Source organism: Xenopus tropicalis, chromosome 4, assembly GCF_000004195.4.
Source record: "Xenopus tropicalis strain Nigerian chromosome 4, UCB_Xtro_10.0, whole genome shotgun sequence".
Classification (NCBI taxonomy): domain Eukaryota; kingdom Metazoa; phylum Chordata; class Amphibia; order Anura; family Pipidae; genus Xenopus; species Xenopus tropicalis.
The window spans coordinates 94,487,312-94,504,750 of record NC_030680.2 but is presented as its reverse complement, the minus strand read 5'-3'; the positions used below and the strand labels follow the sequence as shown (position 1 = coordinate 94,504,750).

The 17,439-nt window shown below is 37.7% G+C and overlaps 1 protein-coding gene across 1 annotated transcript in view; it reads left to right on the top strand.

The window, feature by feature from the left end:
• Positions 1-17,439, top strand: part of trabd2b (Trab domain containing 2B) — a 157,782-nt gene that overhangs the window by 81,198 nt on the left and 59,145 nt on the right. Inside the window, exon 4 of the mRNA XM_018093581.2 lies at positions 5,481-5,655. Coding sequence (XP_017949070.1) covers positions 5,481-5,655 — 175 coding nt within the window. The remainder of the gene's footprint in view (positions 1-5,480; positions 5,656-17,439) is intronic.

The window sequence follows — 17,439 nt, the reverse complement described above, 5'->3', positions numbered from 1 at the left end:
GAAAGGGTTAAAATTAGGGTTGTAAAAAAAATTTCAAATGAAGTCTTTAGGGTATGAAAACACAGATGTTTTGATATTTGGCCCTCCTTCAAAATATATGTCCGTTAATGGTTATGGAATGTCAATGGTTCGGATCTTATTACAAATGCAACATATTTTGTTCATATGTGTTTCACTTGCAGCTATTCATGCATTTGTATATGCCTGTTACATGTGTTTGGCTATTATTTTGACCTACGTTTGGAAGTAATTCTGGCTGTCATGTCAAATACAGGTCCAACTACATGACAAATGTTATAAAGACACTTGACATGCATTTCCATAGTCCCCAGTGCAAACGGGAACAAATACTTGTACAACCTCTGCTTGAATCACTTATTAAACAATACTTTATTTTAAGTAATTTCAGTGTAATCTGAGTATGTCCCACATATAAGTAAAAGTAGATAAATGCCTGTACTATACATATAGTGGCAAGCACATGTATACAGGTCAGTTGCCTAGGTGCTGGTTAAATTGTGAACAAATCAGCAGAATATACAGGTCCAAGCAACAAAAAACAAAAATGTTTAATTAAAAACCCATTTAAGCTGTTCATCTCCAACAAAACGTATTTGTATAAAACTGGCCATAAGTAGTAGATACAAATGCTTAATAGATAATGTTGTTTATAAAAAAATACACTATTTACAATATAGTGCAGCAAATAAAAGATATAACATAATAATTTTACTTTTTGGATCATAGTTAATGTATTTAAGAACATTTTCCATCCAGCAAATTCTTACCCAGAAACTATTTTTAAAAATCATTGGTTTATGTTTTGATGTTTTGACTAAAATCAATAAGAAGATTAGAAAATTAGGGAGATTGCAAACTGTGTCCTGCTGAAACAGTAGTCAATTGAGTCCAACATAATTTTTTTAACAACTCCTCCTATTTGACCACGGTGGTACATCAAAACACTTGCTGTGCCCCACATTGCAACAACAAATATCATGCCTGTTCCCAAGGAAAAAATTTGAACTGTAGCGTGCTTGACAGATAGGTAATTTGGCCCACAATTTTTGCTAGGGGGTCAGGTCTCCTTCAACCTGCCATCAAACCAACAAACCTCAAAATACATCTAGTCTGGTAGCCTTCAAATAGAACAATTCAAAAAAGGGAAAATTGCACACTCCACTAACGTCTAACTCATTGCGCAGGGGTGCAATGAGGCTGTGACAACAAAATTCATACAAACACAAGATCTTCTGCACTGAAACATTAAGACAGCCTATGTATTAGGGCAGTGGCACGCAGGGAGATTAGTCGCCTGCGTTAAATCATCACTACCGTGAGCGACTAATCTCCCGGACATGCCATCCCACCGGCAAGAATGTAAATCACTGGTGGGATGGGATATGCATCGCTTCGGTCGCCCAAAGTTGCCTCGCAAGGAAACTTCAGGCGACTTTGGGAAACCGAAGCGATGCATATGCCATCCCACCGGCAATTTACATTCTTGCTGGAGGGATGGCATATCGGAGGGATTAGTCGCCTGCGGTTGTGAAGATTTATCACGGGCGACTAATCTCCCTGTGTGCCCTTAAGCTACTAAATATACACTCCTCTTTAAACAAAACAGGAATTGTTTGTTCATATATTGCGATATATTTAAGCAGCAAACGGTGTCAAAGTTTGACGTTGTTGCCCAGCTTCAATAATGATGGAAATGTTGAAAAGGTGAATTAATTTTTTTGTTCTTTTTTGTTTGATTTCTTTTTAGGTGTTACTGTGTCATTGTACTATTTTAATCATCTGTAAATTCTATTGCCTTAGACCAGTGCTGTCCAACTTCTGTTGTACCGAGGGCCGGAATTTTTCCGACCTACGTGGTGGAGGGCCGATAATGGAAGCCAGTTTTGACCACTCCCCTTTTTGAAACTGCACCCACTTGAAACCACACCCATGTTATCACATGACCATACCCATATTAATGGTTGTAGTACAGCAAAAACCTGCCATATTCTGCCGCCCTACCCTGCCTGTGTGTGTACCATACTCTGCCTGCCCTACCCTGCCTTTGTGTGTGCCATACTCTGCCTTCCCTACCCTGCCTGTGTGTGCCATACTCTGCCTTCCCTACCCTGCCTGCGTGCCATACTTTCACTGTGTGTGCCATTCTTGGCTGGTTTGTGCCATACTTGGCCTGTGTGTGCCATACTCTGCCTGCCCTACCCTGCCTGTGTGTGCCATACTCTGCCTTCCCTACCCTGCCTGTGTGTGCCATACTCTGCCTTCCCTACCCTGCCTGTGTGTGCCATACTTTCACTGTGTGTGCCATTCTTGGCTGGTTTGTGCCATTCTTGGCCTGTGTGTGTCATACTCTGCCTGCCCTACTCTGCCTGTGTGTGCCATACTCTGCCTTCCCTACCCTGCCTGTGTGTGCCATACTTTGCTTGCCCTATGCTGCCTGTGTGTATGGCACACACAGGCAGCCTACAGTGACACAATGCTGACACTGCTCCTACAGTCTGCACAATAACTATATATTAAAATTTTAATTGCAGTACCACCTCAGTATATGTTCTTTTTGTAGTATGCAGGGATTATTTGTGGGTTTCTACTGCTCCTGAGGTGGGAACAGGGGAACAATGGGGTGATTACAGCCTGAGCCTGAGGTGTGAACACTGCAGGCGGTGAACAATGCAGAGATTAAAAGGTGGGAACAACACAGGGGATTACATATTTAAACAATACAGTCTGATTACAGTCTGAATCTGAGCTCAGCAGCCTTTTGCAGGAACAGTTCCCCTAGATTTTTGAATAGGCTGTACAGAGGGATACCATAATTTGACAAGAGTCATTGTGGACCTGAAATGTTGCTGTAGTGGTCTGTGCCAATTATGTGAATAAAGGTGTTTTAATATACAAAGATTCCAGTGTGTAGTGCTGTGCAACATCAAGGCAGAGAGACACCATAAAGACAGAAAGATGTTACAGACAGTATGATTGCAGATTTCTGTATAATCAGTGCAGGGTCAGCAGCTGCCGGGCAAATTCTGCTGGAAAAATGTAATCATAAAAAGGGTTCAATTTATAGTTTTCAAACCTAAAATATCTAGGCAGAGAGACACCATAAATACATACAAACATCTCAACAGCTCTCATGTTCCAGACAGTATGATTTCAGATTTTTATATAATCAGTGTATGGTTGACAGCTGCCGGGCAAATTCTGCTGGAAAAAAATAATCACAAAAAGGGTTACATTTTAGGTTTTAAATACTAAAATATTGCTTTGTATCTATCATGTTATAATTCTATTAATTCATTGATTCGTGACATCTCTAAAAAGGCCATTGGATGTTTTTATAACCCTTTCTGAGCTTAAGCCAAAAACTATGAATTCCTGAGTAAAGCCCCTTAAAATAATTGGTGAAATCATGTAAAAACTATGTTGATTGGGGAGGGTTTAAGCCTTACAGTGGCTTATAGGATTACTTGGCAGCATGGCTTACTTAAACGTAAATTAATGTTTTTATTGTAACAAACAAAATAAATGTCATTTTTCTTCTAACCTGGTTAGTTAATGGGTTAATTAAGGAAAATCATTTTTTTTCTTGAAGATGAGATTTTTAAAATTTTAGTCAAAATGTTAAGAAATTGAATGATTAACTTGCTGTCATTTTATGGAAGTTCTATAAAATTGCTATAAATTGCTCTGGAGTGCACTGGGCTTGTATATACAGTTTAAATAAAGGCTGCTGTTAGCCAGACAAAAAGGAAATATTTAGTTTCTATAAGCCTGTCAAAAAGATGCCAGCCAGTCCCTGATTTTTATTTCTTTTTTTTTTTTTTTTTCCTAACTTTGCACATGTTAAAAAATTGGCTTTTACCCATACAGACCTTAAAAATGAATACACCCATAAGTGCTACTGTGGCCAACTGCTTGCTATTCCCATGGACTGAGTTGGAGGTTTCTGATCTGTGTCTGGTCATTAACAAGGCAAATGGACAGATAAATCAGTAAGAGCAGCTGCTGTTCTAAAGTGAGTCATGGTGAATATCAGATTTAAAGAATGAGACCAAGAGTCAAGGAGAAGTAAAGATGATTAATGTAATGGGCGTTAAGGGGCTGGTATCATAGGCAGAAGTGTAAGCCAGATAAAATGGAGTGCATGACAGAATAATACATCTTTTTTAATAGCTGAGTGTAGACTTTAAATGTTGTGTACAAAGTACTATAGACATGTTGATTCCTGTTGTTGTGAAATAGCTTTCGGGTCTTTAGTACAAACTGGGATGAGGGGAAGCAGGAATCACAAAACAGAGATAGGTAAGATCATTAGCCTTACTTCAAGCTAATTTCTGATTGGTTGCTTTGAAATAATACAGGCACTATTGAAGGGTAATTTGAAGATCTTGTAATTATGTAAAAATGTACACATTTGTTGTGCCATAATTGTAGTTAATAATAATAATAAGTATGGCTAACTGATTAGAAACTATGCAAATCAATATTGACAAATGACCTCAGAAACATGTTTCTTCACAAACTACTCTATTTGGCCAAAGTGGATACATGGCCATCTGCTTGTCCAACACCTCATTCCTTTTTATCTGCCTTCTTTTCTGTTAGGAAAGCTTTACACTAAATGCAGGGTCATTTTTGGTGGAATTTCCATTTGTATGAAAAAAGCTGGGCAATCAGGCCTGGATTACATTTGTGTTCCAAACCAGGTGTTCTGTCTGGGATCTGTGAAGGCCAGTCAAGTTCTTCTATAGAAGTTCTGTATAGACTTAATTTGTGCACTGAGTTGCTATTCTTCCAAAACAGTCTACATTAAATCAAATAAACAGTACAACCTTCTGAAGTGTAAGTGAACCTACAGGGAACACCTTCTGGCTGATATACTAAATATAGGCAAATGATCATTGGGCAGTAAGCAATAAAAAACATTTCTGTCATAGTTTCTGTCATTGATTGGTTTTATTTAGACAGCTGTGGGGACAGTCATTTAAGCAAATTTAATTGGTTGCCATGGGTTACTTCACTTCTAAAAATGTGCCCGAACTTCGGGCGACTTCCAGAAATCGCAGCGACGCATTGCAGGGAGATTAGTCGCCTGTGGCAACGAAGATTTGTCACGGGGCAACTAATCTCCCCGTCTGTCACCTCCCTTATAGAAACAAATGTCTTGCTGAAAAAAAGTGCAGTTTAAAAAAAATAAATAAATAAACTGATACAAGCAAGTGTGAGTAAGATAAGGATCATTATTGTGTTATCTTAGGCTAATGCCAGACGAGGTGTAGGGTGGATATTTTCAGCAAGCGGAAAAGCGCTTGCTGAAAATTCCACCCTACGCCTCCTACATGTGCCTGCACCCGAATGAATGAGATACACTCGGGTGCAGGCACATGTAGCCGATATACGCATAAAAACGCGAGACTTTGCACTGTGTGTTTTTCTTAACTATGCATCTTTTTGCCTTCCAGCTCCCAAATTTTATCAACGTCACTCTTCCCCCTCATGAACAAGTAACCGCACAAGAGATTGATATCTACTTTAGGCAAGAACTGATCTACAAGAGGAATGAGAGGATGGCAAGGAGAGTGATTGCACTTCTTAAGGAGAACAAGGACAAAAGTTTCTTCTTTGCTTTTGGTGCAGGTAATATCACTAAATTTATGTACATACTTGGGTATGTTACATAAGTGGGGACAAGATGTACTATTACAGATTGTTAATGTAAATTTCTAGGTATCTCAAGCAAAAAAAAACAACACTTTTTTTTTTTTTTTTTTTACTTCAAATCAACATTTAAATGTTGAGAAAAAACATTCTGTTACAAATATGTTTGGCCCTAAAGTTTTAGCAACTAAAAAGTATTCTTGAAACCCATTTTGTATATCAAGCAGAAGACATGGTACACAATCACCTATTTAAAAGAATAGTTCACCCTTAAATTATCTTTTATTATAATATAGAGATTGTTATTCTTAGACAATTATCAGTTGGTCTTTGTTATTTATTTTGTATTTCATCAGCTATTTACCCTAGCAACCAGGCAGTGGTTTGAAAGAGAGACTGAAAAATAAATAGAAGAGAGCCTGCATAGGAAGATAAGTAATGCAATATAAGAATAACAATAAAAGTAGGAAATAAGTAAATAAAAAGCCAGGAATTCAAAAATAAGCATCTGCATTGAGGCCACTGGGAGCAACTACCAAGGGACGGGTGAGCAACATGTTACTCACAAGCCACTGGCTGGGGATCACTGTTCTATAACTTACTTAAAGTTAACTTAAAGGTGAACAACCCTTTGAAGGTATTAAAACTGTACTGGTTAAAAGAAGTCTTGTGTGAGCAGCTTTATTCTAATGTACATAATAAATGGCATAGCAATAATGTAATACAGAAGATTTTCAAATTAAGGTTACTGTGTTATGTTCAACAGGTTATCATGATACAGTAGTTTGTTTTACTGGCTAAAAGAATAGTGGGTCAGTAGGTTAAAACAAATGTAATTGTAATTTCTTTAAGAAGGTATCCAGTACAAATTAGAAGTTTCTCAAAATGATTAAAGTTGGTTATTGTTACAGACTTTTTAATATGCAAGATTAACTTTGCCCATTCATGCTCACAATTGTCTGTTCTTACACTTCTGGGGTTAACGCTGGGTGCTAAGAGACAGATCCAAAGTCTCGGGTCTCTTACAGCATGCAGGGTTTGGGCAGGAATAAATGAAGTAATGTGGGTATAATCCCTCGTAGCCTTCATGGAGACAGTGATAGTAAAAAATAAATAAAGCTTTTAATATGGAACATTGCAAACCACACAATTATATTCACACTGAGGACAATTTAATCAGCAAAGCAATACATTTTTCATTAGCATTCTATTACTTTGTATTTTTGGGCCATCATAGGAAAATAATATGACAAATTGAATAATATTCTGTTTTCAGTGATTTATTATGGGATGGGTAATTTTAATTTTTTTACTTGATATGGATTAGTAGACAGACCATTTCAGGCACCTTTTTGGGCCCCATTGAAACAAGATTGCTATGGACCTGCTCGTAGAGATGACCTGCTCAGCTAAACAATGAGCCACTTAAAGTTGGATTAAACCCTTACCCACTTCAAAGGCAGTAATGTTCTTGAAAACTTCTGAATACTAATCAGACAATCAGAGCTAACTGTAGGGAGATTATTCTCCAGCTCTTTGAGATGGTAACAGACGTTAATCACTGGGCCACTGTCCCAGCTGGAGGTGTCATATGCAAATAGGAGTGCACGGTGTGGCTCATGTTATACATTTGCTGGATTACAGGACCTGACAAAACGGTTTCCCTTTCATCTCCTTCCCCCAGACAAAGATTTTTCTGTTCGCCGTTAGAAAGAAGGAAGTCGTACAGGCAAACCCATTAATATTAATTACATAATTCATTCAGGATACGTTCACACAGAATGCTTCCTTTTAGAGTTTTGAAGAGTGGCTCGGCCATGTGTGATCCCTGCAGTGTCAACTGAACTTTTAGAAGAGCTTTCATTCTAACAGAAGTGAGCTGGCTTATAAAGAAAAAGAAGGCACTGACACTTCCTACCCAATGGAGATTTAGCCTTGTTGTGCAAAGTAGAAATAGACTTTTATTTAATGCAATTCAATCCAATTTATGCGCTGTTTTAAACATCTGGTATTTGTTCTCTGCATTTTAGGGAGTCAATTTAAATCTAAAATCTATTTATGCTTATGCGACATTCATGTTTTTATTAATATATCAGTTGTAATACTACCAGGCCTCTAAAATAAGATGTGTCACTGTTGCAGGACAGATTACCCACAATTTTAGTATCTGTCCATCTTTGCCTGTTTGTCACAGATAGGTTGCCTTGAGGGTGGCTTTGTGGGAGAAATTTAAGTCCATGCCTGCCTGTTTTAATGGGGGGGGGGGGGGGGGTGCTGCTTGCTTTATCTTTCTGTCTGTCTGAAACAGGTACAGTTATTCCTATATATATATATTTTTTTTTTATAATTTGGAACACCAGACCTAAAGCCTGACAAAACTTATTTAGTCAGCAAGGTGAGTAGCACTTCTGTAGCACTGGGCTCCCGAGTTCAATTCCACCTAGGGCACTATCTGCCAGATAGTGCCTCCCTTGCTCTAAAAATGCAGACAGGTTATTATGCTTCTTACTAAACTGACCATAGTGTGTAAAAGTGATAGGGACCTTATATTGTAAGTTCCTGTGGGGCAGATGTGAATGATGACAAAGCACTGTAGAAGCATGTCAGTGCTATATAAATAGCTGGAAATAAATAAATTGTATATATTTCCTGTTATTTATACATACCTCCCAACATTTTAAAATTGGAAAGAGGGACAAATAAAAATTTGTTTGACCACGCCCATCTTTTCAACCACCCTAAATACCACTCCCATTTGACTAAATTTGGCAGGTTATTTAAAGTTTGACCACATTTCTGGAGGTTTTGGGGTCCTGTTTTATGTGTTATTACAGTTTTGCTGAACAAGGTGAAATTGCCCTTTAAGATGCAAGTCTCAGTTCCCCAAAGAGACCTGTTTAGCTTATTAGTTACAGTTATATCTCAGTGCAGGGAGGGGGCTTTTTAGCTTTCTGGGCTCTCTTCCAAAAGCTACTTATTTAATTAAAAGCGAGAAACAATGTTTCTGAGTGCAGATGATGCTTGTTGAGATTTCTGGGCTCTCTGCCAAAAGCTACTTTTAATTAAATTTGTATCTTTTTTAGCTTCAGTGCAGGAGATCAAAGGGAAATGAGGGACTTTTCAGTAAGAATCTGGGACTACAGTTTTAGCTGTCAAAAGAGGCACTGTCCCGCAAAAATTGTGATAGTTGGGAGGTATGATTTATATAGCGCCGACACATTTCCACAGAACTTCACATCAGTTAAACATTACACAATAGGATTGTTTTTCCACCATATTGGTTACCATGAAGTATCATAAAGTATTGTTTTATTATTACAGAAAAAAAATTGACAAAATAATGTTTAAATTATTTGCTTAAAATGGGCTTTATGGGAGATGGACTTTCCATAATTTAGTGTTTTCTGGATAACAGGTTTCAATGGATACTATACCTGTGTTGCAATCCACCTCTACAAGCAATCCCCCAAGCCAATGTTCCCAGTGTTAAAGGAGAAGGAAAGGCTAAGTCACTTGGGGGTGCCAAAATGTTAGGCACTCCCCCAGTGACTTTAATCGCCTACCTTGTACCCCGGGCTGGTGCCCCTGTTAAGAGAGAACAGCACCAGCCCGGGGTACCTGCGAGCGCTTCTTTCTTCCTGTCTCATGCGCTCGTGCATGCGCAGTAGAGTGAAAAGCTGAACTTTAACAAGAGAGTCAACTTTTCACTCTACTGCGCATGGGCCGCTGGGGGTGTCTAACATTTTGGCACCCCCAAGTGACTTTTCCTTCTTCTCTAAATATATGCTATGCCTAAGTCACCTGTCTAGCTTCTGTCAGATGCTGAAATATGTGGTGGGCCCTTATGATTTCACATTGTACTAGTGGAAACAGTAATGTCAGCAGCAATATAAATGTATCTAAATTTCCAAACATACTCTACAGCACTGTGCAGAGTGCAGAGACACATTTCTTACAACATAAATAAAACATGGAAATAATTGATGAACCTGCTGGACTGAGCTTGCAGAAAGCCAAACTTTTGGTCACACAATCTCTTGAGGAAAGGAATAAACGTTAACTATTGACTTATATATGTGTAAGTTAAAAATCCTCAAAGAGAATATATCACTATTATATGGTCGTCTATAGAGTATAACCACTTGTGGTAGGAATTCCATGGAGCACTGTTTTATGCCTGTAAATTTTCCACCTCTCATTCTGACAATTAATATAGTATGCTTTACTATTCCCCTGAGGAATAGGTTTACAAAGGAAGCAAAGATTTAACACTCTATAAAGGATAGTTACTAAGCTGTGAGAATTTGCTCCGGTGAGAATAAACTCTGCTTTTTCTTGTTTTTTTTTCCCCCTCAAGTCATAGACAATTTTAGACACTTTGTAATAGCTTTGGAATCAGATTTTTCTTCCAGAAAAGACTTGCCAAGTGTATTTCACTTTAAATTAGAGCAAAGCCATGGAATAAGTCTGAATTTTTATCATGGTTTATTTTTAAAAGGCCAATATATTTGACCCACACTGTACAATGAAGTATGGGTTTCAATAAACAAAGTAAGATACTTCAGTGAAGGTTCTTTATAAAAGATGGAGACAAGCAAAGCAGGGGCATGAGAGGGAGAGGGAAAAAACATTTGCATAAAGTGGGATTTTAATTAACATTGGAACTATAATACTTTGTCACTCAATACGCTTGTATTGGAATTGATCCACTGATTTTTTCCTCTAATTGAATTTAAACCATACCAAACTTGGCATATGTACCTCACCGTACTAGTTACCAGACCCTTTTCAGGGTAGGACTGGGCCCCGGCCTTGGTGGGCCCCAGTGGCCCAGACCCGACCCTATTGCCGCTTCCTCTGGCCCCCAATGTCCTCCCCTGACGCATTTCACATACGCTCGTTCAGGGGATGACGTCGGACAGATACAGGCCTATTTTTCTTCAAAATGGAGTGTAGAGATCTGGGCAATTTATTTAGGCAGGAGTGCAGGGTGTAACATGGTTTTAGGGAGAAAGAGAAAATCTGTAATATAAGATAATCACTTACGTTCTGTTTTAAATGTATATATGTCAAACACATACACCACATTTTACCTCTCTACTTTCTATACATTCTCCAGACTAAATAACACTGAAAATGTACACATTAAGTCATACAACACCATTCATTTTGATGGGGACAATTAAAAATTCTTTCATCTTTAATCTGTAGTTTAGATAATTTCTATTCTGAGGATTTATTATCCTGATACAATGATTGAAATAAACTATACTTGAAGTATTTATTGGATTTTTGTAGGAGGGCTGCATGGCAATTTTAAAACCTTTTATAAAATATGTATTATAATGTACACATGTACGCCCCTATTATAAAATATAAGAATAACAGAAGTATAAAGATCATGGGAGGCCGAGGTGACTTCTAAAATCCTCTTATATTGCTACAATTTTTAAGGATACAATTTACAGGAAATTAATGATTTTTGTGCATTAAATATAATAAAATGAACCTGGGCCTTACTGCTCAAGCTCTCTTTTTATTTTGGGGACTCTAAATGCCACACACTTGTAAGTTACTTAGATAACCACGTAACAGAACATCTGGCACATGATAACACTATGGGAACTTGGAAGTCTCTCAGTAATGCATGCCACACTGCTATGTTACAGACACCTGATGTTAGGTTAGCCAGACCCTGGCTCATATGCCTGATAGAGATAAATGCTTCTCCTGTGGCCACAGTTACTAATGCTTGATCATGCCAGTACATGGATTGTCACAGATTCTGGCATTCAATGCTTGCTTTTTTAAATTAATTTCTAACGAAACTTTTTCTCTCCCCCCCCCCACCATTGCTATTTGCATGTATTTGCTTACATAATAGCATTATAATAAAAACAATACCTCTGTAATAAAAAGCTTGCAACAATGTAAAAAACACTTGATAACACAGCAATACTCCAGACCAAACCAAGAGATAATTGCAAAGAAAACACTTCGTTTTTCCTTCGGTCTCTTTAAAAAAAAAAGTTGTATTTAAAGTACTCATAAGCAGTGTGGGTTTTGCATCCTTAATTGTTACTGACATATTTGGGGTGTGAACAAGGTACAGGGTTGTCTGTTAATTCATTTCCCAGGGACTGCAGTTTTACTAAAATTTGAGTGTTACCTTAGTTAACTTGATGGTTGGTTTTGGTGCAGCCCTATTGTCAATGGATTCTTTAACTGCAGTCTAGTTTAATGTGCCAGTGATATAACAAGGTTGCGGATCCTTGAATTTACACAAATGTGTTTTTGTATGGGCCATATACAAGGTGGCTCACATAGATCTGTGTAACCTTTCTTTGGGGGATTCATAAATCCAGTTTTTGCTGTTGAGATATTCAATTAAAGGTTAAACATACAATCTTTGGAAAGAGAGAATTATTCTTGTTTTTTTTTTCTATCACACAGCAGTGAGTCATGTAATATTTTATTCACAACTCTGACTACAATATACTCGGCTTTTAAAAGAAAACAAACTTTAACGTTCGTCAATGTGAATCTTAGCCAAGAACACTTAAATGTTAGAAAGGAAATTAATATTCCGGCACAGTACAGCTTGCTTAGAACTTTAAACCTATACTACACACAGCTTGGTCCTGGTACATGTCAATTTTATGTGCGAATAATGTTAAAGGAATACTTACGGATACAGGGACCAACTCTGTTTGGATTTAAAGGGAACATTCTTGTCTAAACAAAATGTTAAAAAAGGCATCAGGGCAGAAAAAAAGGTGAGGATAGCAGCAATATGCCGTTCCACAATCTCCAATTTAGTTTGGCTTTTCTTGAGCTAGTGCTGAAAATCCCTCTCCTGCCCTCTTTCAACACAGAGCTAAAGAACACTTACGTGAACGGCAAGTGTGTCTTATAGAAAGAAAGTTTTATAGCACACAAAACATATACAGGTATAGGATCCCTCGTCCGAAAACCTGTGTTGTAGAAAATTCTAAATTACGTGAAAGCCATTTCCCATAGCCTATATTTTAAGAAAATAATATTTAAAAATGATTTCCTTTTTGTCTGTAATAGAACAGCATCGTGCACTTAATGGTAACTAAGCTGCATAAATCCATATTGGTGGCAAAAAAAATATACAGAGAAGGACTGATGTAAGCAAATGTTTTATTATCAAATGTTAGAAGAAGTCATTCAGTTGCTGGAGTTGTTGATGATTTCACCCAATTGAAAAATTCCTTAATGCAGTTTCAGTAGCAGCAATGGGGCCCAATTTAGATGCTGCATTTTTAGTGTGTAAAAATGTGGTGGTCAAAATGCCTAATTCCTCTGTGTCCATCATGGGCAAAAACAGAAGAAGAATTTTCTAAAAATTCCCTTTTTTCTACCAGTAAAGTGGCTTAGGGATTTGAGCAGCCCCGCCCCCATCCTATTTTTATTCTTTAATACAATTTATATAATTGTAAATTTAGTAAAATGCTGCATAGCCTTCTGGTGCTATATGAAACATTTATGTTGATGTGGTTTACTTGTTATTGAGGGTGTAGCCAGATAAAAAGGATGCAAAGTATGACTGAAAAGGAACAGGCACAACCCCATGGTTGTGATTTCCAAATGTTGCCTTAATTTTTACACTTTGCCCACTGTGTGAGACATTGTGTAAATAGCCGCAGGCCACTGCACTCCATTTCAGGGTGAAGAGACCTGTAGATTGGTTTATGAATAGAACACTTCCTGCATTAGGCAGCACTCTATTCAAGAGGGGCAGGCATGGGGTGGCATATTGGCATCTTTCCCTCCCGCTCCTTATCTGCCTTTACTTTGCACAACATTCTGAGGTAGGAGTGGCAGAATGTGCAGCCTGTACCGGGCCATGTCAGTGCTCAGCTGCACATCCTGGTGCTGTGCTCTTCACTAAGTGCCTGATTTTTCATCCTGCTCTCAGTGCAGAGCACAGCATCCAAGGTGGTTCAAGTGCTTTGGAAATAAGCACTAAGGGACGCACTTTTGCACACTTTAGTGCACCTGCACTTGCACCTTTAGGGATCATAGATTACCCCTAACATCTTAGGTCTGGCTGGATAGTGTGCATTTAACCAGCCATAGAATTAGTGACTTTATACAGTAATTGTTTAACAATTATGGGGATTGTCATGAACACCACCATGGACACACATGACAAAGCATGTGGCTGTAAAGGTTAACATGCTACCTGTTCAGTTCCTTACTAACCTGTGCAGAACCCACAGACAGTCACACCCAAAACAGCCGCAAAACTCCAAATCTTAAAAGCTGCCACCCCTTGAATTTAAAGGTCGCAAGGCAAGCAGCCGACGCCTAACTCTCTGTTGGACACTGAGGCAAATCTTACTATGCTTACTAGCTAAGAACCCTAGCAGTCACACCAGCAGACAGGTTCATTAAGAACAGCAAAGACAAACTTAGTACATTTTATATTTAATAATCCCAAGTGGACAGTGCATATACAGATAATGTTATAAAATGACATACAGGATAGCAAACAGTTACAAAAATTAAAAGGGATAAAATACAGAAACCCACATACATTATCTACAGAATGATCTTATTTGATTCCTGTTCTAGGTAGAATGGAAAAAATAACTCTATATAACTCCCAAAGCAGCTTCGTCCTCAAAAGCATAGATTTTTCCAGTTGTCTGGATTATTGATATCCAGGTTGGGATGAGGTAGGTCACAGACACATTCAATGAGAAAGGTGAGGATGGGTCACGATTTTGCAACAGTCTATTTCTGGTGACATTGATCTCTAACCAGCTTGTTTGTTTACAACAAAATAAATGAATATCAGGTGGGAAATGAAATTCTCTTACAATAGAGACCAAACACCCCTAGACTTACACATATTATTCTGACCTTATTGGGTAACACCGAGATAGATCATCATAATGTGGGAGTGCTTGTCTCCTTGAGTAGCCCTAGCTACAAGGATGTTTTTTTATCTGTATGATATCAATGATTTTTTTTATCTATAATAAAAGATATTTATGTTATAGACATTTATGGGCATAAAATCATATTAACAGTAAATCTGCCCTGAGACAGGCCGCTCCACTATAGCATAGGTATGATATTTTAGTCAGCTGGTTATTTAGCTCTGTCTGGCTCTTTACACCTTGCAATTCCCTAGCCAGATATTCTGTCTTCATGGCCTTTTAGGGGGTCTTTGTGAATTACCACCTACTGTTAGGGGTTTCCTCAGAATGTGGATTCTAAAGTTCTTACTGAATTGGAAAGTTTAACCCTTTCTATGCTGGCCCTTACTGTTCCATCTTGACAGGTAAGGCCCCTGGTCACTTGATATTAGTTCATTGATATTCTTATTACTTATTACTGATTTTTAATTCTCTGTAATACACTAATACTATCTTAAAATAACTTTCCTTTCACATAATTCACTTTTTTTAGCTTGACTGTACAACTTTCTTGTAAAGGACAGGTTCTAAAAGCTTCAATTTAATTTTTCCAGCTGTAATAACATGCAAAACAAACAAAATACATTGAAAATTAGGTGTATGAAGGCGTGCTGGCATTTAATGCTCCCAGGCTTCCTTGCATGCTTTTATTCTGCACTGTGAATGCCCAGGTTTCTCCTTTCCATATACTTTGCTTTTAGTTTCCTGCCTTGCTGATTCGCCAACTTGGCTTCTTCCCAACTTGCCATGTACTTTCTTTGGACTTGTGCACCTAAGAGAAATAGTTTTCTGTTGATCCAGCCTTTTCTCTGCCATCATACAAGAGGCTTTATACAATAGTTAATGATAAAAAACTTTGCTAGTAATGTACAGTCTTTGCTGACATGTTCCGTGACTTATTGTAAACTGAGGGACTTGATACAAAGGACACGTGAAGAGTCTATTTTATGTTTAGTGCAGAGAGATGGAGGAAGACAGTGTTAAGTGTTTTGGGTCAATCCTTTTTCCAGTCTATTAATCTTTAAAACATTTTCTTTTCTCCAGTGTTGGTGTAAATTCTTCCAGCTGTCTAATGCTTCTTGCTCCCTTGCTCCATATGACTCCCCTCTTTGTTCACACACATACACTAGAGTTGCAATGCACAAAGGAATTTGTGAATGCTCTGATATTATCAAATAATTTGGCATTCCTTATCGCTGGATATTTTTAAAGCATTTTGCATAATTTTCAAGTATGTGAACAGGGATTTCTGCCACAGTGCCATTAAAACAACCGTGATTTTTTAAAACTGCTATTGATGTAAGTGCGAACAGAGTGCATTACTGAGCAATTAGTGTAAGATCACACACCAAGCCAAAAACCCCCCACAGATATATTTATATAATGTAAGCTTGTGAGATCCACAACAGATATTTTCTTCACTGTTAAGGCAGTTTATTGAAATACAGGGGTGCCTATTGCAGTAGAGGTATCGGACCCCTTATCTGGAAACCCATTAACTAGAAAATTCTGAATTACAGAAAGGCCATCTCCCATAGACTCCATTCTAATGAAATAATTCACATTTTTAAAAATGGTTTCCTTTTTTTCTGTAATAATCAAACAGTACCTTGTACTTGATCCTAACTAAGATATAATTAATCCTTATTGGAACCAAAACAGTCCTATTGGATTTAATTAAAGTTTAAATAATTTTTAGTAGAATTAAGGTAGGAGATCTGAATTACGGAAAAACCCCTTATCCGCAATACCCCAGGTCCCAAGCATTCTGGATAATGGGTCCCATACCTGTACAGAGAACACAAATCATAAAAATAACTCTCGCCCTCTGTTTGGAGTCACCCCTCTACTTACAGTACTTTTTGCTTGTGGGAATTGCTTAGCTCTTTGACTTTACACTCAATTCCTCGGTCACTTAGACGATCACTCTATCTACTGCATCCACAGAGAGGTAGCCTTCTTGTTCTGTGTACTGCTCAATTAAATACCTTTCACAGAAATGGAGTGTCTGGCTTGGCTGTTCTTTTCAGGACGCTCCAGGATCTCACAGAAAATTTCTTTAAATAGAGAGAACATTTTCTGTTTAGCAACTTCTGTCATGGAGCTTACATCAACCTTTTGGAGTGGTCCAAAAAATTCAGTAGAAAGCTCAGTCATGGCTATAGGAAGCACTTGATAGTATTCAGCTATTCAAAGCAGAACTTTACTGTCAAATAATGGTTGTATTCAACTGTAAAATAATATTCATCACCCAAAGACTGAAGTGGTTGACATTATTTGGTTTTATTCTCAGCAAATTATTCCATTTCTGAGTCTGTTCTTATCTGCAGGTTATTTTTTAAATGGACAGCAGACAGTTTTCCTACGATAATAACGACTTGCCTACCATAAATCATACAAATTTAAGGCTGGCTGGTATTCCAGAACCTGACTGCCAGATCTGTAGACTAGCTTGTTCTTTGTGCTGGCAACATGCAGCTTGGCGAAATCAAAACCTGTCAGAAAAGTGGTTAATTACTTATACAGTATATACAGTGTTATGAATGTAAAAAAGATAGTGAAGAATGATGGAATACTTGCTTGGATTTACTGAGCAACTACTATGTTTCATGGGGAATGCTATTTTTTTCCATTTTTTTTAAAGTTAATCTTTTATTTTGATAATGAACAGTACAAGTATTTATTATGAAATATTGTGTGGTTAGTGTTTGAAATTATTATGTTTACTTGTATATGACCTTCCTTTTGGCTTTTGAAAGACACAGTGGGGCACAAGGTCATGTACAAAGTTAAGCATGAGTTAAGCATA